Below are 25,368 nucleotides of genomic sequence, written 5' to 3' on the forward strand. Positions count from 1 at the left end.
GGGGTCTGGATGATGATGAAGGCCACAGTGGTCTTTAACCTGCGGACCTCCAGATGTTTCAAAACTACAACACCTAGCATGCCCGGACAGCCGATGGCTGTCCGGGCATGCTGGGAGTTGTAGTTTTGCAACATCTGGAGGTCCACAGGTGGAAGACCACTGAGAAGGGATTGACAGGCGGAGAGTTCACTCGAGTATAAGCCGAGGGGGGGGGGGGGGGGGGGCGTTTTCAGCACGAGAAATCGTGCTGAAAAACTCTGCCTATACTCGAGTATATACGGTATACTTCTTTATGCCTCTAGTAGCATATTCCAGCAGGAGTGCCTATTGGTCCATAAAATGTCTACAAAGCCTACTGTGGGCCCATACTGAGCCTTTGTGTACTAGAGACACAAAATTATAAAGGTATACGCCATCATATGTCTTTTCATAGAGTCATTCTTTCCTTGAAGATATGGTGGCATGGGGAGAGACTATGCGCGCCATCATAACGGAGTCATGCAGTGGCCTAATATAGAGAATGTCTGAGGGCATAGAATTAATAGCAACTCATGGATGATATAAGTAAATTGACCAAGATGCCACTGAGTGCCACAAAAATCAGAAAGTCTAAATAACAAGGTGTGAAAAGTTGCATTGGACTAAAGGCTAAAGTCTTTGCAATGAAAGGTATTTTTACCTATTTTTTGCTTCTTGCAGTCGTATAGTACCTAAACATAGAGTTGAGGTGTAATAGTCCATTATGATTAGCTATTAATGATGGGTCCAGACTAAGATCAATAAATACATATGACACTTTAGCTGGTGTGGGTGGTTATTTATTTTGTAATTTGTACGCTCCTACTTTATATTGTTAATCCTTATCATTATAATCATTACATTTTGGGCTTTGTCTCTCATTTATGGGGCCCCTTTCAGGTAGCTGTGTATATATCAATGTAATATTTGTGACTACTTTCCCTCCTGTAACTAAGAGCTACAATGGCACTTATAAACAGGCTTTCCCAAATAAAGTTTTTAAAAAAATGGTCGAATACAGACTTCTTCTCAAAGACCTCTGTGAAGGTTGAAACATGTGTTAGGCTGTCCGTCACACCCCCTCCCACTGACTTGCATTGAGGGGCGTGGCTGTGATGTCACGAGGGGGCGTGGCTGACCCCCGCAGCGCGAAAACAGCGTTCGGAACATTTAGTTCTGAACACTGGACAGTGGAGTACCCCTTTAGGTAGACATTTTGAAGTGTCTAGACAGGGAGAGATATATTTGCCGGGTGTGTCTAGTTCATAGAGCTTGTTATTGCCCGGATACAATTTTAACGAACTGCGTTAGCATTGTCTGTTTACTGTGTACTCTGGTGTGCAGCAAGCCTATCTATAGACCCCATTACACATTACCCCATTTTATTCAGGCAGTATACATCAGAGTTTATGTGTATTTGCTGTATGAAATAGTGCAGCACACATCGCCATTTCACAGCGACACACCCTTGTAAAAAACATATACCGTGCGACAATCCGGTTGTTATAACATAGAGGCCTATGCATGGCAGATGCCACTCAATGGCATCCATGAAAGGTTTTTCTCCTACGTATGTACTTTGGACAGATACTGCGAGAGACAGTGTGGAAAGAGCCTTGAGTTGAGAGCAGGACAAGGTCCGTAAAGGTTTTAAACCTCTGGTTGTAATCATGAATGTTCTCATTTACTGAGAACAAGTCAAGCGACATTGAAACTGTAGTATCTGGATATATTCGTTAGTTTATGAAAGACTTACAAATATAATGGATAAATAACTGACCACAAGTAAATTCACTGTGCAATTGCAGAACCACCATCTGAGTTTTGCTATATGCCCCTATATAAGATGGAAATACACCAACATAACTGCATATTCTAATATAGATAGTCTGCTATGCACTGTGTGGTATTGGAATATCTGGATTTTCTTGCCTATTTTGTTTGTTTTAATATTTTAATCTAAACTTATTAGTTTCATCACAGACCAAATCAGGGCCCTCTAAGGGTACAGCCATCACATATTTTGCTGCATTTTGTCCCAGATCTGCTGTAGATTTTCTGATAAGACTGAATCCCCATGTATTGTACTGTTAATTGTTGTACAGTGATCCCTCAACTTACAATGGCCTCAACATACAATGGTTTCAACATACAATGGTCTTTTCTGGACCATTGTAAGTTGAAACCAGACTCAACATACAATGTACAGACAGTCCAGATCTGTGATACCTGTCAATGGCCGGAAGAACAGACCAATCAGAATGGGCAATTTACTGGTAAAACCCCTGTATTACTGAAGCATATGCACTGACTGGTGTCTGGTAGCGCCCCCTACAGTACAGGAAGGTACTACATGTTCTGTACACTTTACCTGTACCAGGGTTACCTGCTCCTTTGGACACAAGGTAAAGGTAGCTCCATGTTGCTTTTTTAGGACATTGCATGTACTGTACAGGACCCTGAAGAAGCTCCTGTCCTCTGCATAGACCAGTGTTTCTCAAGCAGGGTGCCCCCAGCTGTTGCAAAACTACAACTCCAGCATGCCCGGACAGCCTTTGGCTGTCCGGGCATGCTGGGAGTTGTAGTTTTGCAACAGCTGGAGGCTCCCTGCTTGGAAAACACTGATATAGACAGTGATTACAGCTCCCAGCAGATCTTTCTTACTTTTATATGTAAGGATTTGCTTTATCTATATTAGTTATCTACTTATTTTTCTTTAATCCTCACTTTTTTCCTATTTTTGGATGACATTTTGGATCTTTAGAACCAATTACCAGGTTTTCATAGAGTTCTGGTCTCAACATACAATGGTTTCAACATACAATGGTCGTCCCAGAACCAATTAATATTGTAACTTGAGGGACCACTGTACATTTTCAAGGTGAAATCTGCACCAAGAGCTTTGACAATTACACCACCGCTCAATAGAAGTTACCACATTTAAAGGGAATCAATCATCTGTTTTTGCTGTAAGAGCTGCAGACCCCGTTGGATAGCTGTTTAGGTATAGAAGCAAACTGTACCCCTTTCCTGGAGCTTATGGTGGTTGCCATAAAATCGCCTCTTTCATTTTGGTGGAGCCAAGCTGCTTAACAACCTGGCATGCTTCCTCTTTTGCCCTTACCTCCTATTATCTCCTTAATAAATGTACATAGCCCTGTATATCAGTCAAGGAGGGGAAGGCAAGCGAAAAAAGAGTGCCAAGCTGTGGCACTTGAGCAGCTTAGCCTCACCTTCTAGACACTTAGCTGAAAAATAAAAGGGTGATTTTATACGTTTGGCAACCACCATCAGCTTAAAGGGGTACTCCTGTGGAAAAATTTATTTTTTAAATCAACTGGTGCCAGAAAGTTAAACAGATTTGTAAATTATGAATTCTGGTAGAAAAAGACATAGTGCACATCTACAATCTTGTATAATGATCTAATTGCTTCTCAGCATAATATCAAAAACTGACAGGTCGTTAGTATACATTTTTGATCAAAAAGTACAAGCCCACTCGCCACGTCAAGGCCACCTATTTAGAGTGGGTCCCTAACGTCCCTAGCATAAAATGGCGTAGCACCGGGCGGCGACCACCACCGCCGTGGCACCAGTGCCCACGGGGGGGGGAACAACCCACTGGCAGAGCGACCCCAATGCCACTCAAACCAGTCTATGGGCCGCACCCCCCCACAGACACGGCGCCACGGCGGAAACGGACGCCGCACAGCACCACACCAGTGTGAACAAGGTGTTACAGCACAATTACCATGCTCTCCCAGTCAGACTGGGAGGCTGCTAGGAAAGAAATGGCCCATGTGTAGCTAACTACTACTTATATAGGGTTGGGCTGAGGGGGTGGGGAAGAGTGCAGACACATGTTCACGTGCTGTGCGGCGTCCGTTGCTGCCGTGGCGCCGTGTCTGCGGGGAGGTGCGACCCATGGACTGGTTTGAGTGGCATTGGGGCCACGGCGGTGGTGGTCGCCGCCCAGTGCTACGCCATTTTATGCTAGGGACGTTAGGGACCCACTCTAAATAGGTGGCCTTGACGTGGCGAGTGGGCTTGTACTTTTTGATCAAAACGTATATACTAACAACCTGTTAGTTTTTGAAATTATGCTGAGAAGCAATCAGATCATTATACAAGATTGTAGATGTGCGACCATGTCTGTTTTCTACCTGAATTCAGATTTGTAAATTACTTCTATTAAAAAATCTTTACCCTTCCAGTGCTTTTTAGCTGCTGTGTGCTACAGAGGAAATTCTTTTCTTTTTGAATTTCTTTTTTGTCTTGTCCACAGTGCTCTCTGCTGACACCTCTGTCCGTGTCGGGAATTGTCCAGAGCAGCATAGGTTTGCAATGGGGATTTTCTCCTGCTCTGGACAGTTCCTGATACAGGCATCAGGTGTCAGCAGAGAGCACTGTGGACAAGACAAAAAAGAAATTCAAAAAGAAAAGAATTTCCGCTGTAACATACAGCTGCCAAAAAGTACTGGAAGGGTAAAGATTTTTTAATAGAAGTCATTTACAAATCTGCTTAACTTTCTGACACCAGTTGATTTAAAAAGATATATTTTGCACCGGAGTACCCCTTTAAGGAAAGGTGCAGTTTGCATTTATACTCTAAAAGCTATCCAACAGTTTCTGCCTCAATTACAGCTGACAGATTCTGTTTAACTCAACATTTTCACTCTTTTTTCACCTTGAGAATCTGAGAGATAATATCCTGATAATGTAGCATCTAGGAACTAATATCATTTTACTTCAGTTTTTACTGTAGATTTTGTTTGTGAGAAGAAGCTAAAAATTGTGTCTGTCATGAGGACTACCCCTGCCCATCTGCCCAAATAGAGGACAAATAGATGTCATAGAGGAGGGGCTCCTGCACTGAGCCCCTCTTTATGAGCCAAAATGGAGAAATGCTATTTAAAGGGGTTGTGCGCTGCCCTGCCTTTCGGAGCTCCGCTCACAGCGTCCGGAAGTTCATTACTCCGAACGCTGTGTGCGGGCTTCTGTGTTCGCGGCCGCCGGGTGTGACGTCACGCCCGGCCCCTCGTGACGTCTCGCCCGCCCGCCCCCTCAACGAAAGTCTATGGGAAGGGGGTGCGACCGCCGTCACGAGGTGGCGGGCGAGACGTCATGAGGGGCCGGGCGTGACGTTACGTCCGGCGGCCGCGAACACGGAAGCCCGCACACAGCGTTCAGAGTAATGAACTTCCGGACGCTGTGAGCGGAGCTCCGAAAGTCAGGGCAGCGCACAAACCCTTTAAGAGTGACTCTGCCTGTCCATGCATTACACGATCACATTATGTGGCTGTTTTCTTAAAGGGGTACTCCTGTGCTTACACATCTTATCCCCTATCCAAAGGATAGGGGATAAGATGCCTGATCGCGGGAGTCCCGCAGCTGGGGAAGCCCGTGATCATGCATGCGGCACCCCGATTGTAATCAGCCCCGGAGCATGTTCGCTCCTGGTCTGATTACGGTCGACCGCAGGACCGGCAGCGTGTGACGTCACACCTCCGCCCCCGTGTGACGTCACGCTCCGCCCCTCAATGCAAGCCTACGGGAGGGGGCGTGATAGCTATCATGCCGGGGACTGATTACAAACGGGGTGCCGCGTGCATGATCCCGGGCGTCCCCAGCTGCGGGACTCCCGCAATCAGGCATCTTATCCCCTATCCTTTGGATAGGGGATAAGATGTGTAAGCACCGGAGAACCCCTTTAAACAACAAGAACTTGTATATGTAGCCAGCATCCCTCTATGCTTACAAAATACTGCTTCCCTGTGGTTTTGGTTCATATTTTACCAGCAGCCTACACCTTGGGGCCTATATACTATGCGAGAAAATTGAATGTGCATCTTTCCGGTTTTAAGGAGTGAAAAGGTTTCATTAGCTCTAAAGTTGATAACACTTAGATTATGGACACCAATAAGTAAAAATACAATCAATCCTTTGGAAAAAAAAAAAGTTATGTGCATTTTACACTGCATACAGAGACAATATAGGGTTCCCTCATGCTTCCATTTATCCTTAAAGGGGTACTCCACTTGCCAGCGTTAGGAAGTAAATGTTCCGAACGCTGTTTTCACACTGTGGGAGTTGGCCAGGCCCCTGGTGACATCACGGCCACGCCCCCCTCCCATAGTCTTGCATTGAGGGGGTGTGGCTGACCCCCGCAGAGCGAAAACAGTGTTCAGAACATTTACTTCCTTACCCTGGCCAGTGGAGTACCCCTTAAAGTGGCCATAGACAGTAGATAGCTATTGGCCCATAGCCATTTCTTCTGACCCCTCCCTTTCCCATACACATTCTTGCCCAATATGCTTTTACCAGAAACCTTCTTTAACACTAGATGGTTGGCCTGTCCCACCAACATGAGCTGAATTTAGCTGGCATCTAATATGTTTGGCCACCTTAAGATCTAAAAGATTTCCACAAGAGCTTTGTTGTTCCTACAGGTTTACTACTATATATCTTTGCTGTATTTATCAGTTTGCGCTATAAAAATTGCTTTTTTTCAATAGAATAGCTACTGTTAATATGTAATACAAAATGTATTTTATATAGGTAAAATACCAGCAAAATACCATACCAAGGAATCTACAATAGGAGTATTGTAAATGGTTTGCAGTTCATTGAACAATGATATACACTCAATGGGGGAGATTTATCAAAACCTGTCTAGAGGGAAAGTTGCTGAGTTGCCCATAGCAACCAATCAGATCGCTTCTTGCATTTTGAAAAGGCCTCTGGAAAATGAAAGAAGTGATCTGATTGGTTGCTATGGGCAACTCATCAACTTTTCCTTTGGACGGGTTTTGATAAATCTCCCCCCCATGACCCTTTAATTAGTTGCCACATTTCTGACACTGTTAGAAAGCTGATAGAAAACACATGGTATCTTGCATACATCTGTCTTTGCATCCTTAAATGCTTTTTCTTTCTCATGCCAAGTGTCAAGGAAGTGCTGAGGACAAAAAGACCACCTAACTCCCCCTCCTACAAATATATGACTGCTTGATTGACAGTCATCTAGAAGCTGAGCCCTGTTTCCAAATCTCATGCATAAAATCTTATGCATAAAAATTGTGCGCTGGTGCAAGATTTGGAAACAGGGCTCGGCTTCCACCTGATTGTCAATTAAGCAGAGACCAGGTGGTAGGGGGAATGTGGATGCACAGACAAATATATGACAAGTACCATGTGTCTCCTTGCCTTAACAGCTATCTAAGGCTATGTTCACACGACGGAATGTCTGCATGGAGAATCTCTGTGCGGACATTACGCAAACTGCGGGCATGCAAATGCCGGGGCTAGGCTAAGCATTCCATGCAGAGTCCGCAGAAAAAAATTGTGTTCATTCTTTCTGCGAACACGGAAAACGGAATTTCAGTGCCGGAAACATCTGACACGGTCTCTGTGCCAAATTCCAATGCAGAAGCCGGCACAGAAATTCCAACATGTAAACATGGCCTGACCGTTTCAGTTGTATGGAACATGAATTGCAGCTGACAGATTCAGTAGTTGTATAGGAGTGACTAATAAAGTGGCTACTGAGGGGGAGATTTATCAAACCTGTCCAGAAGAAAAGTTGCTGGGTTGCCCATAGCAACCAATCAGATCACTTCTTTCATTTTTAAAAAGGCCTCTTTAAAAATAAAAGAAGTGATCTGATTGGTTGCTATGGGCAACCCAGCAACTTTTCCTCTGGACAGGTTTGATAAATCTCCCCCTTAGTGTATACAGTATGTGGAGCTCACTGAATATGTTATGGGACAGCTTCTGGTTTCCAGTTTTATTACCAATGTGCAGTAAATAGACATTTTGTGATCACCCGCTCATAATAGACATAATGTAAAATGATTTACTCCCTTACAATTTTCCTCTGTTTTTGCATAATTTTCACACTTGAATGTTGCAGATCATCACACTTTTCAGCCAATATCAGCCAAAGATAACGCCAGTAATCACAAAATCCTTTTTTTAGTTGATGATTGAATAAAAAATGCTGCTCTACCCTACCTGGCCTTATGTGAAAAAGTTATTGCCCCCTTAACTACTAAATTGACAAGTTATTCATCTTGGTTCAGATTCAATAACCACCCCAGACATGATCCCTGCCAGACCTGTTCAATCTAAATATAACTTACGTGCAGCCTTTCTGGCAATGGAAAGCAGCTAGAAAACCTTTAAAAAAGCAGCACATCTAGAGATTCACATACATCTACCAAACAAAGTCTTTGAAATCTACAGTTAGAAAGACACTGGGCAAAATGGCATCATCAGAAAGTTTCAGGACACAAACCATGGCTGAACAAAAAGAAGATGTTCATAGGTACATATCCAAAGGATAGGGGATAAGATGTCTGATCGCGAGGGTCCTGCCGTTGGGGAACCCGTGTTCTCGGCTGCAGCACCCCACACGTCCGGTGCACAGGGCGAACTTTGCTCCGTGCCAGATGACTGGCGATGCAGGGTGGAGGCTTGTGACGTCATGGTCATGCCCCGCTCGTGACGTCACGGCCATGCCCCCTCAATGCAAATTTATGGAAGGGGGCATGGTCTATCCCATAGAACTGCATTGAGGCGACGTGGCCGTAACGTCACAAGCCGGGCATGACTGTGACGTCACGAGCTTCCGGCGCTGCACCCGATGCTCTAAGCGAATGCCGGGTGCTGCAGTGAGATCGCTGGGGTCAGTGGTGGGACCCCCTGTGATCAGACATCTTATCCTTTGGATAGGTGATAAGATGTCTAGGGGCGGAGTACCCCTTTAACTATATTACCTAAAAGGTGGTGTAGACTAAGAGTGGACAGTGGGACCATGCACCAGATTTTTAAACACCCTGATACACTGATAAAAATCTAGCACAATCCTAGACTGCTTATTCTAAGTTCAAACTAGCCAGTTTTTGAATATCCCCCAGATTTTCAGCAGTGTTAACATACCCTAAAATAATTCTGCAAAGAAGAGGGGACACACACACACAAAATTCCTGATGCCTGTTCAAACAGTGATATAAAGACTCACAAGATATCACAATTGTTCATCTCAGTTGTTACTCCCAAGGGTGGATTAGGGGAGACAGTTAGTTTTTCACACTGATAATATTTAGATATATTTAGAAAAAAATGTTCTTCAATAAATGTAATGATCAAATCAAAGCTGCATTTTGTGTTTACTTTTATAGTATGCATCTAATATTAAAATGATCAGAAACATTTGAATGGTTTAACATTTCAAAAATAGAAGACATTTGGTAAGGGGCAAATACTTTTACAGCACTGTAAGCTCACAATTTTATTATATATGTGCTTTTGTGTATTTATTATTATACTGGAGTAATCCAGTGATTTTTTTTTTTAACCAATGGACCCAGACTGCCTAATAACACACAAAAGCTTATACTTACCTCTCTCGCTACCTTGTAGCCTACGGTATCAGTTGCCCGGTCTCCGCTGAACTTCTCCACATAGCTGGCTGCGGACATACATATGGGCGTCACTCAGCCAACCACTGGCCATGGCTATGGCTTGAAACGAGTCATGATTTATGAACTTCTTTGAAAAAACAAATGGAAAGCGGAGGATGAATCCCAAGACTGTCTGTCTGTTAGTACTCCTTACATGAACAAAAATCGTTTAACATGTCAAGCAGTATAGCTACATTGCCCAAGTACATATATGGATTAATGCAGTGATGTCCGGCCTCAGTTAGTGACTGTCTGATCAGCACTGCTACGTCATGTCTGCAGCTCTATGAAGGAGAAGTAAGCGAAGCCTGAGTGACCAATACTGGAGGCTACATTGGGCTCATTGGGCCCATTGGTAAAAAAAAAAAAAACATTATAGCTTCTGTATGCTCATTATAATGCATCTGTATGCCCCAAAGTAAGTTGTGGTGTTCTGTCCAATCTGACAACAGTGTTTTCTGTCAGTGTCAGAAACTGTCCACAGCATGCCAAACCTCTCCTGCTTCAGACAGTTCCTGATACAGACAGAGGTGTCAGCAGAGAGCACTGTGGTCGGACTGGAAAGAATTACACAACTTCTGGTGCATACAGCAGCTGATAAGTACTGAAAGGCTTAAGATTTTTTTTAAATAGAAGTGATTTACAAATCTGTATAACTTTCTGGCACCAGTTCATATGAAAACATAGTTTTTTTCTCTCTGTAGTACCTCTACAAGTGATCAGTTCTCAATACAGACCAGAATATAATAACGTATATTAATCAGATGATAAAAAATACACAAGGAATCTTAATAAGGGAGCAAGTTAAAATGAAATGTTATTTTGTAATACTGTACAATACTTTCAAAATGTAATCAGTTTAAGAATTGTTTAAGCGAAACTGTCAGCTTGCTCCCCCCACACTAACCAGCAGTACTGGCTGGTAGTGCGGGGGACGCTGATCAGTTTGATGTCTACCGTGCCCGGATCCGTCCAGCTGTTCGGCCGAAATCTTAGATTTTTTGTATATGCTAATTAGGTGCTAACTGGCACAGGCAGGGTTACTGGCACTCTGACATCAGCGCCGCTTGTCCGGAGTGCCGGCCAGCTCATCAAAATTCCTCCCTCCGCCTCTTCCTCTTCATTACAGAGCGGGGAGAAGAGGGAGAGGCGGAGGGAGGGGAGGAATATTGATGAGCTGGGCGGTGCTGCGGTACGTCAGAGTACAAGTAACCCCGGCATGTGCCAGTTAGCACCTAATTAGCATATACAGAAAAACAAAGATTTCAGCCGAACGGCAGGACATATCCGTGCACGGTAGGCAGCAAACTAATCAGCATCCCCCGCACTACCAGCCTGTAGTGCTGGTTAGTGCGGGGGGAGCAAGCTGACAGTTATCCTTTAAAGAGGCACTGTCATTATGAAATACTTTTTATATATTGTAGTACTACTGATAAGATGACTTTCTTACATATACATTTATTTAAAAAAAATGTCAGTTTACTAAAAAATCTAAATGAAAATAGCTGCCACTAGGGGTCATCTATCTTTATGCAGACAGACTACTCTGTATTTTGCAGCATACTGGATACCGGCCGTAAAGTGTGTTGATATCCAGTATAGGAGATCACGGTTGCACCACTACAGCCTTCCATTGTTTCTAAACTACAACTCCCATGATGGGAGTTGTAGTTTTACAACAGCTGGGGGTACAATTGTTTTAGAGCTGTGTATTCTCAAGCTGTGTGCCTCCAGCTCTACAGACAAGGATGTGTGGGCATGCTGGGAGTTGTAGTTTTGTAGCAGCTAAAGGCAACACAGCTCTAACACAGTGCTTTATAAACACTGCAGCTCCAGCTGTTGCAATGCAAAACTACAACTCCCAGCATGCTTGAACAGCCAAAGCTTTCTGACTCCTGAATGACAAAGAAGCTGACATTCAGGAGTCTGTGAAAGCTGAATGACACACATAGTGACAGCTATGCTGATTAGCATCCAGCTTTACTAGTAACATATAGAAAATGTATGCATAAAAACTACTGTGCAGTGATTTGCAGACTGCCAGGCTGCTCCCAGACTCAGAGCAGATGAGTCACCACAGTGAGGGAGTGAGAAAGACACGCCCCTCCACAAGGCAAGAAGACAAAGCAAGTGAGCAAGATATAAATGCTATTTGTTAGGCATATATATATAGGTCCTAGACACATGAAAGGGATATGTACAGGATCAGGATTAGGTTCTGTGTAACATCATTTTTTTTTTTTTTTGCACTATGACAGTTACGCTTTAAACCTGTTTCAACATAAATATTTTATGACACATCGGTCATTGTGCAACATATGTATAAAACATCTGTCTGACATTTACCAGCAAATGTCATAACTGGTCTCATGTCTAATATATCCATCTTACATTTAAGCATATGATCATAGTGGAGTCATTTTTTAGACAAGTAAAATATAGCAGCCTACATGATCTCAACTTTGATTTTATTGACCTATATTTGATTTTTTTCTAATACCAAATTATAAGGAGCTTCTATCAGATCTAAAGCTTAGTAAATAGGCCCCATTGTCTGAATGCTCTCCTGTTCCTCTGGGCTTCTGTCACATAGATTGTGATTTATATTATATGTTTTCTCAGCTAGTATAAGCTTCCTTACCTTCCCAGACCAGTGCTCTCTATGATATGTATCCTTACAGTTGCTGGCATGCGTTCATTTGATTTGTTTGGCAAATCAAAGCTCATCTGACCCTCGCTTGTGCATGTAATGCATGCTCGAGTGTCCTCAGCAAAGTTTTACTAAGTTTTTCACTTGGTTTTATTTGCTGCTTACAAGGGGATCAAGGTAAAGTTGAAATTGTGATAATTATTGTTGCAAACATTAGATAGATAACATTTTACAATGACCACTTTATAAAGGGAATTTGGTTTGTGTTCAGCATTTTTAGTAGTGTATATTACTGTGGGAACAAAATAAAATTAATTGGTAGAATTAAGAAATATTATATTTTTATATTTTTTGTACCAAACCTGTAAATCTGAATTATACGGATCTTCACACCACAGATATTTCTTTTATCTGAAGCATTTGTATGGGGTATAAAATACATTGCCTAAGCCTAAGGAACATAGTGAATTCTGTTCTGAGCATGGGAACATTGCCTTAGGGACCTACAAGAAAGTTACAAATATGTTCTTCTCAACTAGGGATGTTTGTTAGAAAATAAATGATTGTCTGAAGGCAGTGCACCTATCATATTGCAGAAGCAGTCAAACCAAGGACATCTACAAACTGTGGATAAAGTGCTAAACTAGTGGGCAAGGCCTGGTTTAAAAACATATGCAAGGTCATTTTGTTCCCAACAGCTTGCTTTGTCAGTCAGGGCTCAGGACTCACATCAGAAGCTCCGTCGGTGACAAAACAACGCGGTTGGACGGTCAGTTGACACCAAGTCCCATAGACTTTGAATTGGGTCTGTTGGGTTTCTGTCTGGTGGCCATTGTTTTGCAGGAGTCAAGTGGAGAAAAAAAACTATCTACGGTCATTTTTTCTCTGCTCAACTCCCATCATTTTTATGGTATCTGCAATCGAATCTCCAAAATTAGGTGTGAACGAGACCTTATTTCTACAAATCTTGGGTTATCCAAGTGTTTAGTATCTCACTGTTTAGTGAGTTAGACGAGAATCACATACATTGTGCATTGTTTTATTTTTTTTTTAACCAAAGCAAAGAGTGCACTTAACAGGAATTAGAGATATAGAAAAGGACCTATACATCTCCTTGCTGGATTCACTTCTGACTTTGGCTAAAAAAGAAAACTGCATAAAAAATGACGTGTTTCCAGCCTTAAAGGGGTACACCGGGGAACTAAACCCATAGCCTGTGCTTTCCCTCTCATCATCCAATTTAATTGTCTTAATATCATTTATTAGCTATATAGAGCAGTTTTTCCTCTTTTGGTTGTCACTTAAATGCAGGGAGTGAAAGAAAGACATCATCCAGCCATCCACCTTGTCTCTGTCCAAGTCCCTCTCTGAAAGCAGCCCCCACCGTCCTGAGAGACACTGTTTTCAGAGGAGCTTCCGTCATGATAAAAAGTCTCCATTTCTGTCATGTTACACAAGTTTCCGTCAGGATCCATGTTTCTTACAGAACGGACAAACAGGAACTGTCTCATTTTTTGCCCAGTTAAAATTCAAATAAGAAAAGGAAATTTCAAGCGGATACAAAAATTTTATGTGAACCTAGGCTTAGTCACTCAGGAAAAGCAGGTGCCCTTTTAATGATTTCCCAAGAGGTACAGAAAAATGGAGGTTATCTCAGACTACAGCACCTTTTGGGCATTTGAGTAGTACAGTACAGTGTATGGTACAGGGGAAGGGGCGCTTTATAATATTGCCCACTAGTTTAGAGCTTTATGCAGTGAACGCTATGGACCCTTACTAATCATATCAGTAAAGGATGTCAGTGATTTGCTGCCCCATGGGAAAGCTACATTTGTCTTATTCATATAGGAAACGTTAGACTAATAGACTGCATGTCAGTTTGTATCAAACACATATGTGGGGGGGACTCACTGATGCATATCTACAATGTACACCTATGATGGATTCCAGTCACATAATGGATCTTCTGCAGCACTCCTGCATATGCTGTGTCCTCTTTATTGTTTAATTTAAGAGCAGGAGCCGCAGTATCAGGTACAGCTATTTTGCATGTAAACATTAAATGGGACTTGGAACCCACGGGAATGCCATATTATGTTGTTGACCCAGTCTGGGTGTCATGAGAACACAAGTTATTAAATGGACAAATTGTGCATATGAAATATACATGTTGGGACAGATTTATAAAACTGTGTGAGAGATAAAATAGAGTGGTTTTCCCACAGCGATCAATCCCAGCTCTGCTATTGAGCTGAGGTAAAGTGAAAGCTAAGCTGTAAGGAATCCCTCTATTTTTCTCACACAGTTTGATAAATCTGGGCCATGGTGTACTGTAGGGATGACTGTTCTGCTTTAATTAAGAATAAAAAAAAAAGGTAAAATAATAGAAAGTTCAAGTTGAACTCCAGGTGGCTCCAAATCTTCTGATGAACTTTATCTTTACACATTTTCAGACCGTCAGTCAGCCGAGCCGCTCCTCAACCAGAAAAGCTGCAGAAGAACAATATCAACAAGAAAAAGAAAATCATTGAGGTAAATAAAAATCTATCTTTACACCCTAGTTTTAACTAAAATTTTTGATTGAGCCCTGTAGATCCATCTAGTGTATTATACATGCAGAAGTATTGTTATGAATATAAAACATTAATGTAGCAGTTAAATAGTCAAGTAGGTGTACCCACTACAGTAAGTCATGGTGTATAGAAAGAATATGCTTTAACCTGCCTTTGGATGATGGGTTTACTTGTGGAACTTCCACTGATCACTGCAATAAATGGGCCATAATATCAGAAAAAGCAACGGCCCTTCAGGTTTTCTACCTGCAAACTCAACATTGGCTGCAATTGATAGGTAGGAGAATCTCTTTAATTCTTCTAATGAAAGCAACTTAAGATGTATTTCTTATATTGCTTCTTGTAGCAGACATCACTGTGTCTTTTATCTTTGAATATGCTGTATTTTTGTTATTAGGAAACTGTTAGTAAGCTTTTGGCATAAAACCATAGCAAAGCCTAACCAGTCATTTGATAACATGTCCTACCATGTGCCTCTAAAAGCAGTCCAATTTATAAATGTGAAGAGAATCAACTTTTAATAGACAATGCCATTTAAAACAGCATACCTCAATGCGATTTCTAACATATTTGTGTGTTACTTCAGTTACAAAAAATGACTCCTTACCTTAGGAAAAAGCCCTAAAGTCCACTATGTGTTTCGTTTCCCTGTAAACTGCTGTCCACTGACTGTTGTTAGGGAAGTTCTGTCTCTAGCAGCAGAGACAGCAAGACAGAACACAGGAAATGGGGTGGGGCTGAGATAGTACTATACATAGGACAAAGCCTGGACTGTGTACATGCATCCTGAGCCTGTCAGCCCCCTCCAGAGGATCGATGCTGTGCCTTTAAGGTAAATCAAAGCTTCTCTTCTATCTTTGACCACCTATAAAGTTCTGAGTAACTGCCCCTTGTATGAATATGTTGTCCCTTATATGAACAAAGTGCTGCCCTTAAATTTTATCCGCCCCCCTTCCTTTAGCTTGTTAGACCAGGGCTACATTTGTGATGTAACCCCTTCTTTGCTGTGTGTCTGTTACTGTAAACCATCCCTCAGCATAGTGCCAGCCTGTTTAGTCCAGTGCACTTTTCCCAGCATTATGTTATGACAGAGCAGAGAGAAATATGTGCTGTCGTGTGATTGGCCAGAGACGTAAGGGTAAGGAAGTTCAGGTGTTAGTGATGCTGGCAAATAGACAAGCTTTGGTTCCCATCCCATAAAATGTAGAGAACGAGAAATAGCAGTGGACCATGGAGGGGGCTTGCTGAAGCAGTAAGAGCCCAAAAATCACTTAGTGATTTTCACTCTGAAGGGTTAGAGTAACGATACCATGCATGTTTATAAAATTCTTTTGAAAGTACAGGTACACTTTAAAAGTAGTGAGAACTGTATAGACTTGAGTAGTCTTGGGTTATAATTAGGTCTATAGAGATGTAGTTGATAAGCCTTTTTGTTCTCGGCAACCTATTTGGGCAACTCCTAGTAAACCACCTTTATCTGTATCTTAAAGGGGTATTCCAGGCCAAAACTTTTTTTTACATATCAACTGGCTCCGGAAAGTTAAACAGATTTGTAAATTACTTCTATTAAAAAATCTTAATCCTTCCAATAGTTATTAGCTTCTGAAGTTGGGTTGTTGTTTTCTGTCTAACTCCTCTCTGATGACTCACGTCCCGGGAGCTGTGCAGTTCCTATGGGGATATTCTCCATCATGCACAGCTCCCGGGACGTGACATCATCATTGAGCAGTTAGACAGAAAACTTCAGAAGCTAATAACTATTGGAAGGATTAAAATTTTTTAATAGAAGTAATTTACAAATCTGTTTAACTTTCTGGAGCCAGTTGATATATATAAAACAAGGTTTTGCCTGAAATACCCCTTTAACTCTGTTTTTCTGCTCAATAATGTATAAATAGCAGCCATGTAATACGTGGCCACTTTGCCTCCCTTTGAGTAACATCAGTTCTTTACAGTGGCTGTCTACTTTGCCTAGTATGGGGCTGAGTTGAGAACCATCCTCAATGATGTCCTAATAGAGCATATTAGGGCATCATTGAGGATTGTTCTCAACTCAGCTTGAAGGGGTACTCCACTGGCCCAGCATCTGGAACATTTTGTTCCAAACACTGGGTGCTGGCTGCGAGGGTTGTGATGTCACGGCCACACCCCTTGTGATGTCACGCCACACCCCCTCAATGCAAGTATATAGGAGGGGGCGTGGCAGCCACCACGCCCCCTCCCATAGACTTGCATTGAGGGGTGTGGCCGTGATTGAGGGGGTGTGATGTGACGTTGCAAGGGGTGTGGCCCGCACCCATTGTTTGGAACAAAATGTTCCGGATGCTGGGCCAGTGGAGTACCCCTTTAAGCCTCAATTCACTTAAACCTTGTAGATTCATCAGTAAAATAGGGTTTTTTTTTCAAGGGACTTTTTTTTCTTCAATATTTTACCTGTCATGTGCACAGTGTGGATTTCAGGTGACCGCTATGTTGCGCTTTGTTGTTGCAGGAGCTCTCACTGGAGCATGTATTTGGATACCGAGGCTTTGATTGTCGTGACAACCTCCATTACCTCAATGATGGTACTGATATCATCTACCATGCTGCTGCTGCTGCCATCGTCCAGAGCCTTTCTGCAGGTATGGTTCTGCTGTTTACATTTTATTTTATGCCCATAAAGTTAAATTTTAATTTATTTAATCAGAAAGCAAAATAAGGTATATATTTCCTTATGAGGAGCTTGTGATAGCTAAATATGACCAGAAATTATAATTTTACTTTCAGACCATGTTTTTTTTTTAGAAATATTGCCAAAAGGAGAAAATGTTTGGACCTATAATCACAAATGAGGTGTTTTATGAAGATTGGAAGTTTTTAGGTTGTGTTATCAAGATTAGTTTACTTCCATTTTTCACAAATTTGTGAAAAATGGCTGTTTTTCTACCATGATTTACACAATTGCAGTATAATATCAGAGCCTCAGGGGAGGTATATAACTATTATATGTTAATTATTCTTTATTTATATAGCACCAACGTGTTCTGCAGCACTTTTACATCACAATCCAAATTCACCTAACAGTATGTTTTTGGGATGTGGGAGAAAACTAGAGGAAACCTGAACAAACTCCTTTGCAGATGTTGGCCTTGATGGGAGCTTGTAGGAGGGGATCTGGTAGTTGATGATGTCATCTTGTTCACAGGAAGTGAGGCTCAGTACTGACATCCTGTTTTGACCATTAAATGCTAGAAGATTTGGAGAGTCAGACTGGTGATCACATGACCAAGTTAGAGTAATAAAACACATAGATGCAGCTGTGCTGGGATAAAACAAATGGTACTGTAGGACTAGTAATGTGATAAGGCAAAAAAAATTCTTTAACTACAGTCAAACATGGTTTAAGATCCATAATGTTACATAACGTTCTGGGGCTGTTTTGCTTCCTCTGGGACGGGAGCAAATGAATGTGTTACAGTTTAAGAAAAGCAGGTTTGACTCAATTACTCTGGGTCCTGTAGCAGAATAAAGACCCGAAGCACACATACAGAAGTACACAAGAATGATTACAAATGGTTAAAATTGACAGATTTAAAATGGCAACAATAAATTTTGGTGCAAATCATACAAGATATATTATCTGGGATAGTAGAAAATTAAAGTGGCACTCACCAGGTCTCTTTTCTTCACTTTTTACATAAAGAAAAGAGACACGATGATTGGTGCCACTTTCATTTTCTACTATCCCAGATGTTTGCATTGGACTGATACAACTTTCTAGAATTAGAGCACCACTAGTCTCATGGTATATAGCTACCCTGGGGAGAAGATTTTGGCAGCTGGAGTGTATATTATTTTGTGAAGCTATTGCAGTGCCGACCAGCTATATCTGAACTACATATATTATGCTGTGTGCATAAAAATTCCCAGGAAAATGCACTTTACACAACAAGGAGCATGGCCTGGTGGGTAACCATTATGCAGAAAGGATGTAGGTCTATAGGACCATGCCATGTGCCAAAATAACACAGCAAAAATTTGGCAAAGCAAATGGAGAAGAGAGGAGCTGTTTCTAGAAAAAAAGGAAAATTACACTAAGCTCTGTTTTGTAATGTACAATAAGCTAATAAAATACAGTACACATGCATAATGTTTTGAAATGACCTTTATTTCTTCCTATGGCACTTACATATATTAACATTTTACTTTGGGTTAACAATAGGAACTCAGAGCTTTTATCTGGAGCACACGGATGATATACTTTGCCTGACTGTCAATCAACATCCAAAATACAAGAATGTTGTAGCAACTGGGCAAATCGGTAAGGAATACAAATAGGGCAGATGCGCCTTACATCTAAGGCTCAGATATATTTTACAGAGCAAATGTTTGTATCATAGAGTCAGTCCTACAGTCAAAATCAACTTTTTTTTTTACTAGGGAGATATTGTAAATCTAGCCCTTTTATTTTTCCCCTATAATTTAGCATACAGCATTATGTGAGAATAAAAAAATATGATAAAATAAAGATTAGTTATGCTATGACTTATGACCATTGACCCCCCCCCCCCCAGATTGAGGACTACACCACATATTACACTGTTTTGTAGATCCCAAATGGAGAAGAGTGCTGGTCTAAGCCACTTTACACCTTATGATGGTTTTAGTGGATTAACTTTAGTCCTTAAAGTCGGAGTTGCTTGTTAGGAGGTCACATGTCTGATGGCATGGTGTCCTGTGGAGGGCCCAACATATGAAAGACATTTTCTTAATAATATTTTCTTATTATTTTTTTTTACTGATGTTGCGAATTGGAACTCACATACCTTTCCAATGTTTAATTTTGACTTGAGATGTTTTCTGTGACTGATGTATAAATCCTTTAAAAATGTTAACGTTTTTTAAATAGCAATGTTGTATGTTTTTAAATAAGTTAATATTTGATTAATGTAACCACTTGGGATAAGTACATAACTGCACACATAGCATTAACTTTGCCACAGCCTCTTGCATCATCCTTCCATTACCTGCTTTCCCGCTTCACATCTCGACCAGATGCAAGAGCAGCAAAGTTGGGATCCACTTTCATTCACAATAATACATGAAAGTTGCACTTAGCTTCCATGTATAGTCCTTCCCAACACCACCTTTATGTCTTGCCACAATATGAATACTTTTAAGGGGCTTTACCAAATTAGAAAAACATGGCTGCTTTCTTTCTCTAAAGTATGTCTGGTATTACAGCTCTGCATCATTAAAGGACATCTGCAGCAAATGACAACTTATTCCCTATCCACAGGATAAGGAATAAGTGTCTGTTCACGGGGGTCCGACCGCTGGGGCCCCGGCACTGCCGCTCTGTGAGCAGCTAATGCGCGTAGTGTCGACCTCTCTGAGGTCGATAGCACGCCACCTCCACGCCCCCTCCCCATACAGTTCTATGGGAGCACTGCCTCCCCGCCTCTCCCATAAAGATACATGGAGGAGGCGTGTCGGCCACGACGTCACGCTGCGGCCAGCGCTCCTTCTGCATGGGAGAGCCGTAGCAGAGCCGGAGATCGCGGGGTCCCAGTGGTTGGACCCCCCCTGTGATCAAACACTTATCCACAGGATAGGGGATAAGTTGTCTTTTGCTGCAGATTTCCTTTAAAGTAAATAAAAGTGAGCTACAATACATAACAACCTGTGGACAGGTGTGCCACTTTTAAATGGTCACTGTCTTTTTAAGCACCTTCCCTCCATTTGTAGTTTGGGCCTATGTAATTTAAGCATATTTGTATGTAACTTACCTGCAAACTGCTGTTCACTGTCTGTAGTAAGGGGGTTTCTGTCTCTAGCAGTAGATACCAAGTCAGAACACAAGTAGTGGAGGTAGGCCTTAGATAGGGTTAACAACCTGGACTGTGTGCATGCAAGCTATACCTATTTGCTTCCACTGGGTCCCTTCTGTGTCTGAAAAGGAAATCAAGGCTTCCCTCTCATCTTTTACTAGTCATAAAGTTCTGGGCAGCTTATCCTGTACACAAATCTGCCTCCTATATGTAATCCTCTCTCCACCCCCTTAGTCATGAGCAACATCAGCAGTTCACTGCTTAGACCAAGGCTGCACTTGTTATGCAACACCTTTATTGCTGTGATCCTTTTCTTCAGTTTTGTCATCATCATGATCAGCAGGGTTCTCCTTAGAGCAGGGCTGGTTATATGATGTAACTCTTTCTTGCTGTGATTTCCCTGCTACTATCTGTTCCCTGTCTGCTCACATAGCCCCTTGCAAACCCAGTACATGAAAAAAAAAAACTTCTCATCGAACAGAGGTGTCGTCCAGTGATTGGCCAGAGAAGTATGGGAAAGAAAGTCCGGGTGTGTGTACTACTGGCAAGCAGCCCAGTTCTGGTCCTTTTTCCTTAAATAAATAGTGAGAAATAGCTGTTCACCATTGAAGGGGGCTCTTAAGGGCTCAACCCACAGCAGAGTGAGACCCAAAATCTCCATGTCACTACTCTGATTATATTAGGAAGAATGCAGCTATCATTTTATAATTTTGTACAAACCCTCTAACTCTGGTGATAAAACCCCTAAGTCAATTCATTTGTAGGGAAATGCTATGAAAATAACCTCTTAACATATATGTAATGATACCTGGTCCTTAAAAATAAGTAATACTATGTGTCAATGGTACTTTAACAGTTCAGTTTCTTTCATTATTTTGCAGCAGATAGAGGGAGAACAATTGACACAATGAAAATAATACATGATTATCATTATTATAAAAAATAAATAAAAATCCATGTAACTTCCCATAGTAAGCATTGTATCAGGGATAATCTGTGATCCTCATGATGATTACTTCGTGATGCAGTGTTGACATCTCTGTTAAGCCCAATGCCAGTATATACTAAACAATAGTTCTATATTTATTTCTTTTCCAATCATTTCCATACTTTAAACATTTTGTTTTTGCATGCCCCTAATGCTGATTTATCTTGCCTCAGCATTAGCAATATTACTTCTTTAAGTTGTCGGTAGCCCTGACGCTTCCCCATTTGCCATTGCTCTCACAATGCAGGTGAAATTGCTGAACATTCAGGTAAGGCTTATCCACAACTTTCATGTGTGTAGCTTCAGGTCCTCTCTGGTCCAGTCATCATGTCTGTTCCTTACCTGGACTTAGATACACATCAGCCATGATCCAGTTTTTGCATGGCTACCTCCATTCCTCCCATAACTTTTAGTCATTCTCCATATATCGCAGTACTCCTGTTATCACAAGCTTCTAGTATGTAAACTTAGCTTTGCATAGTACATTTTTGAATTGTAGATGTTGTTTTAGTATGCGTTTAAATGTCGTATACAAATGGTATATGTCTGTGTAGGTCTACATTCATGCTATAGGCCTAGAAATTCCTGTATGAGTATATTTATCTGGCTTCCCTAAAGTACATTCCCTCTAGAATAGAAAAGAAAAATCACTAGTTAATATAATTACTTATGTTGTCCTTTTCTGTCAAGATGTTAAAGAGGTTGTCCAGGGTTAGAGGAACATGGCTACTTTCTTCCACAAAACAGCACCACACCTGTCCACTGGTTGTGTAGGGTCTTGCAGCTCAGCCTTTCTCATTGTAATAGTGCTGAGCTGCAATAACACACACAACATATACACAGATAGGGGGCTGTTTGGGAAAGACATCAACCATGATATTGTATCCCTGGACAACCCCTTTAAAAATTCCATTCATCCTTTTCTTAGTGATATCAGTTTTTAGGAGTGCTGAGTGATAACCAATATGGCCGCCTCTTCACTTCTTTTACTCTCGCTGTAGGTTTTCAGAGGTAATTCTGCCTAGTTTTGCATTGATATGGGAATGAGGAGAGGGTATACTGTTGCAGATTTTCCATTCAGCAAACTTGAAAAGCTGGAAACTACAATGGTGTCCAGAGTAGTTGTAACTCGGCTTTACTAGAAAGACATGCAACTAAGAAATCCTTAGATTGAACTGACAAGAGGACAACTAAAGGAATTATATGTACTAAGGAGGATTTAATTTGGTCTTAAAGGAAATGTGTCTCCAGCATCACCTGCTGGTACAAGGTAATAGTACAGGATTCCAACAATGTTCACCTTTTTTCCTACATGACCCTGTTCCTGAGTTGTACCCAAGAATCCAAATATGCAAATGAGGTGCTCTGGTGCACTGGGGTCATTCCCAGCCTCTTAGTGCACTCCTCTGCCCGCTCGTCTAGGCCCTGTGCAATGCTTCCTTCATAAACATTCATGGATATGAGCTTCATTCTATACAGGGGACATATTAACTCTACACTGCCCACTCCTGACACATTATTATCATCATAACAGGTCCTTCAGCTGCCTCCTGTAGGTAGAGCCCCCAGAAATACTGTAGTTGTCCTCTGTAGGTAGACCCCTCTAGATAGTTGTCCCTTGTAAATAGTTGGCCCCTTGTACAGAGTTGCCCCCCTTTAGATAGTTAGCTACTTGTACATAGTTCCACCCTGTAGATAGTTGGCCCCTTGTACATAGTTGGCCCCTTGTACGTAGTTACCCCCCCCCCCTTTAGATAGTTGGCCCCTTGTAAATTGTCACCCCCTGTAGATAATTGTCCCCTTGTAAAAAGTTGCCACCTTTTTAGATAGTGCCCCTCTTCAACTCAGCAAGCAAACCCCTCTATTGATAGTTGCATCCTGTAGGTAGCTGCCCTTTCAAGATTAATTGAAAGAAAACAAAAGAAAAACATATCACCACTTCTGCTTAGTCCCGTGTATTCCAAATCATTTCCGCTCCTCTTCTGGTCTTCCTTTGCTCACGTTCCAGTACACGATGACATTACTCATGTGCCCGAGCATAATGGAGGAGAGCGGCCTCTTGTGACTGCCAATGGCTCTTCACTCCGTCAAAGCTTACTTGGCAGACAGCCAAACAACCATCAACTCTGTTGCCGCTCTGTAGTCATTCAGCTGCAGCCCTGGCACTGTGGGGATGGACATTTAAGTGCGGCTGAGCTCCGGTGTCTGCTGCCTTCAGTCCTTTATTATGTCAGGCAATTTAATAAATTGATTAAATTGATAAATATTTGCTGCAGCCATAAGCGGGACGGTGGGCATAAGCGGGACCTAAATCAGGACAATTGGGGGGGCATGGTGTGATCAATAAATTTGGGGGTGGGGCTCATCAGTGCTGGATAGAAGAAAATGTGACTAAAAGACCTGTGATGATGAAGGTGGTCATGTGACATAAGTGGATGGAGCTAATCTAGAGTTTAGAAAAAACAATTGAATGGAGGTCACATGTTCCCGAAGAGACAGACGAGGTGCATCAAAGGGCTCGGAATGCCACCAGTGCACCAAAGCACTTAATTTACATATTTGGATTTCTGTGCATTACTCAAGAACAGGCCACATAGGAAGAAAAGGTAAATAACATTAGAATTAGCGTCACTCACATTATTATTATACTGTGCCAGCAGGTTGTTGCTGCTGACAGATTCCCTATCTTAACCTGCTGATAGAAGCTATAATAGGGGACGTTACACTAAGTACTTTTAATATAGCGCTCTGGTGCACTACTTATCTGTAATGTATGTTTTATTGGTATGCAAATTAGGTAGAACTGAGGGCTTCCTTTACCCCTAGGTGTACCGATTTGGCCACCCGCCTGCTCCTCTAACAAAGCCTTCTCATGAATACTAAGCCTCCCCTCCACAGTCACATAACTCATGGCCACTACAGGGGGCGGCTCACTATTCATAAGAAGAGTATTCAGGGGGCGGCTCACTATTCATGGCGGCAGCAATATTGGGGCACCTAGGGGTAAAGGAACGGCCTAATTGTCATATCACTAAAATGGATATTACAGACAGACGGTGTCTCAGCACCATATTAACAGTATTATAATCCTAAGTAACCTGCTGATAGTTTCCCTTTTAAAGTGAACCTCCACCTTTATTATCATGTCATTTTTAGGTTATAAATTCTGTGCTGATTAATTTTAATATTTTTATAGGAGTTGGATTCATTTGTTCTGATACAGGGCCTTAAAGGGGTATTCCAGGGAAAAAAAAACGTTTTTTCTTATATCAACTGGCTCCAGAAAGTTAAACAGATTTGTAAATTACTTCTAATAATTTTTTTAAATCCTTTCAAAAATTATCAGCTGCTGAAGTTGAGTTGTTGTTTTCTGTCTGGCAACAGTGCTCTCTGCTGACATCTCTGCTTGTCTCGGGAACTGCACAGAGTAGAAGAGGTTTGCTATGGGGATTTGCTTCTAAACTGGGCGGTTCCTGAGACACGTGTCATCAGAGAGCACTTAGATAGAAAAGAACAAATCAACTTCAGCAGCTCATAAGTACTGAAAGGATTAAGATTTTTTAATAGAAGTAATTTACAAATTTGTTTAACTTTCTGGAGCCAGTTGATATATAAAAAAAAGTTTTTTTTCCTGGATAACCCCTTTAAATCCCCTGCGTACGTAGATATAAAAGATGCTGGCAATCTAGAGTCTGTTGTCATCACTGGAGAAAGCTTATTTCATACTTTGCATAATGTCTCATCATTGAGTTCAATATAAAATATAATGCATTGAGCTTCTGAACTACTTCCAGTGTTGTCTGTTTGTTGTAACGGATGTCTATGCCTTGGAGCTCTTTGCTCATATTTCCTGCACTTATGTTTC

At 41.6% G+C, this 25,368-nt stretch overlaps 1 protein-coding gene and 1 long non-coding RNA gene across 11 annotated transcripts in view; one reads left to right on the forward strand and one right to left on the reverse strand.

The window, feature by feature from the left end:
* LOC130362767 (uncharacterized) overlaps window positions 1-12,244 on the reverse strand; it is a 79,302-nt gene extending 67,058 nt beyond the window's left edge. Inside the window, exons 1-2 of the long non-coding RNA XR_008891561.1 lie at window positions 12,124-12,244; window positions 9,423-9,570 (exon numbers count right to left, since the gene is read on the reverse strand). This is a non-coding gene — a long non-coding RNA (uncharacterized LOC130362767). The remainder of the gene's footprint in view (window positions 1-9,422; window positions 9,571-12,123) is intronic.
* The window catches only part of EML6 (EMAP like 6), a 205,332-nt gene that overhangs the window by 160,566 nt on the left and 19,398 nt on the right, over window positions 1-25,368 (forward strand). For 3 of the 10 annotated variants that reach the window (XM_056567753.1, XM_056567755.1, XM_056567757.1), the window contains 4 exons: window positions 14,586-14,664; window positions 17,197-17,326; window positions 18,907-19,005; window positions 21,751-21,771. In XM_056567753.1, coding sequence (XP_056423728.1) covers window positions 14,586-14,664; window positions 17,197-17,326; window positions 18,907-19,005; window positions 21,751-21,771 — 329 coding nt within the window. The other 7 variants (XM_056567759.1, XM_056567761.1, XM_056567754.1 and 4 more) reach the window with 5 other exon arrangements.

This window comes from Hyla sarda, chromosome 3 (assembly GCF_029499605.1).
Source record: "Hyla sarda isolate aHylSar1 chromosome 3, aHylSar1.hap1, whole genome shotgun sequence".
NCBI classification, from domain to species: domain Eukaryota; kingdom Metazoa; phylum Chordata; class Amphibia; order Anura; family Hylidae; genus Hyla; species Hyla sarda.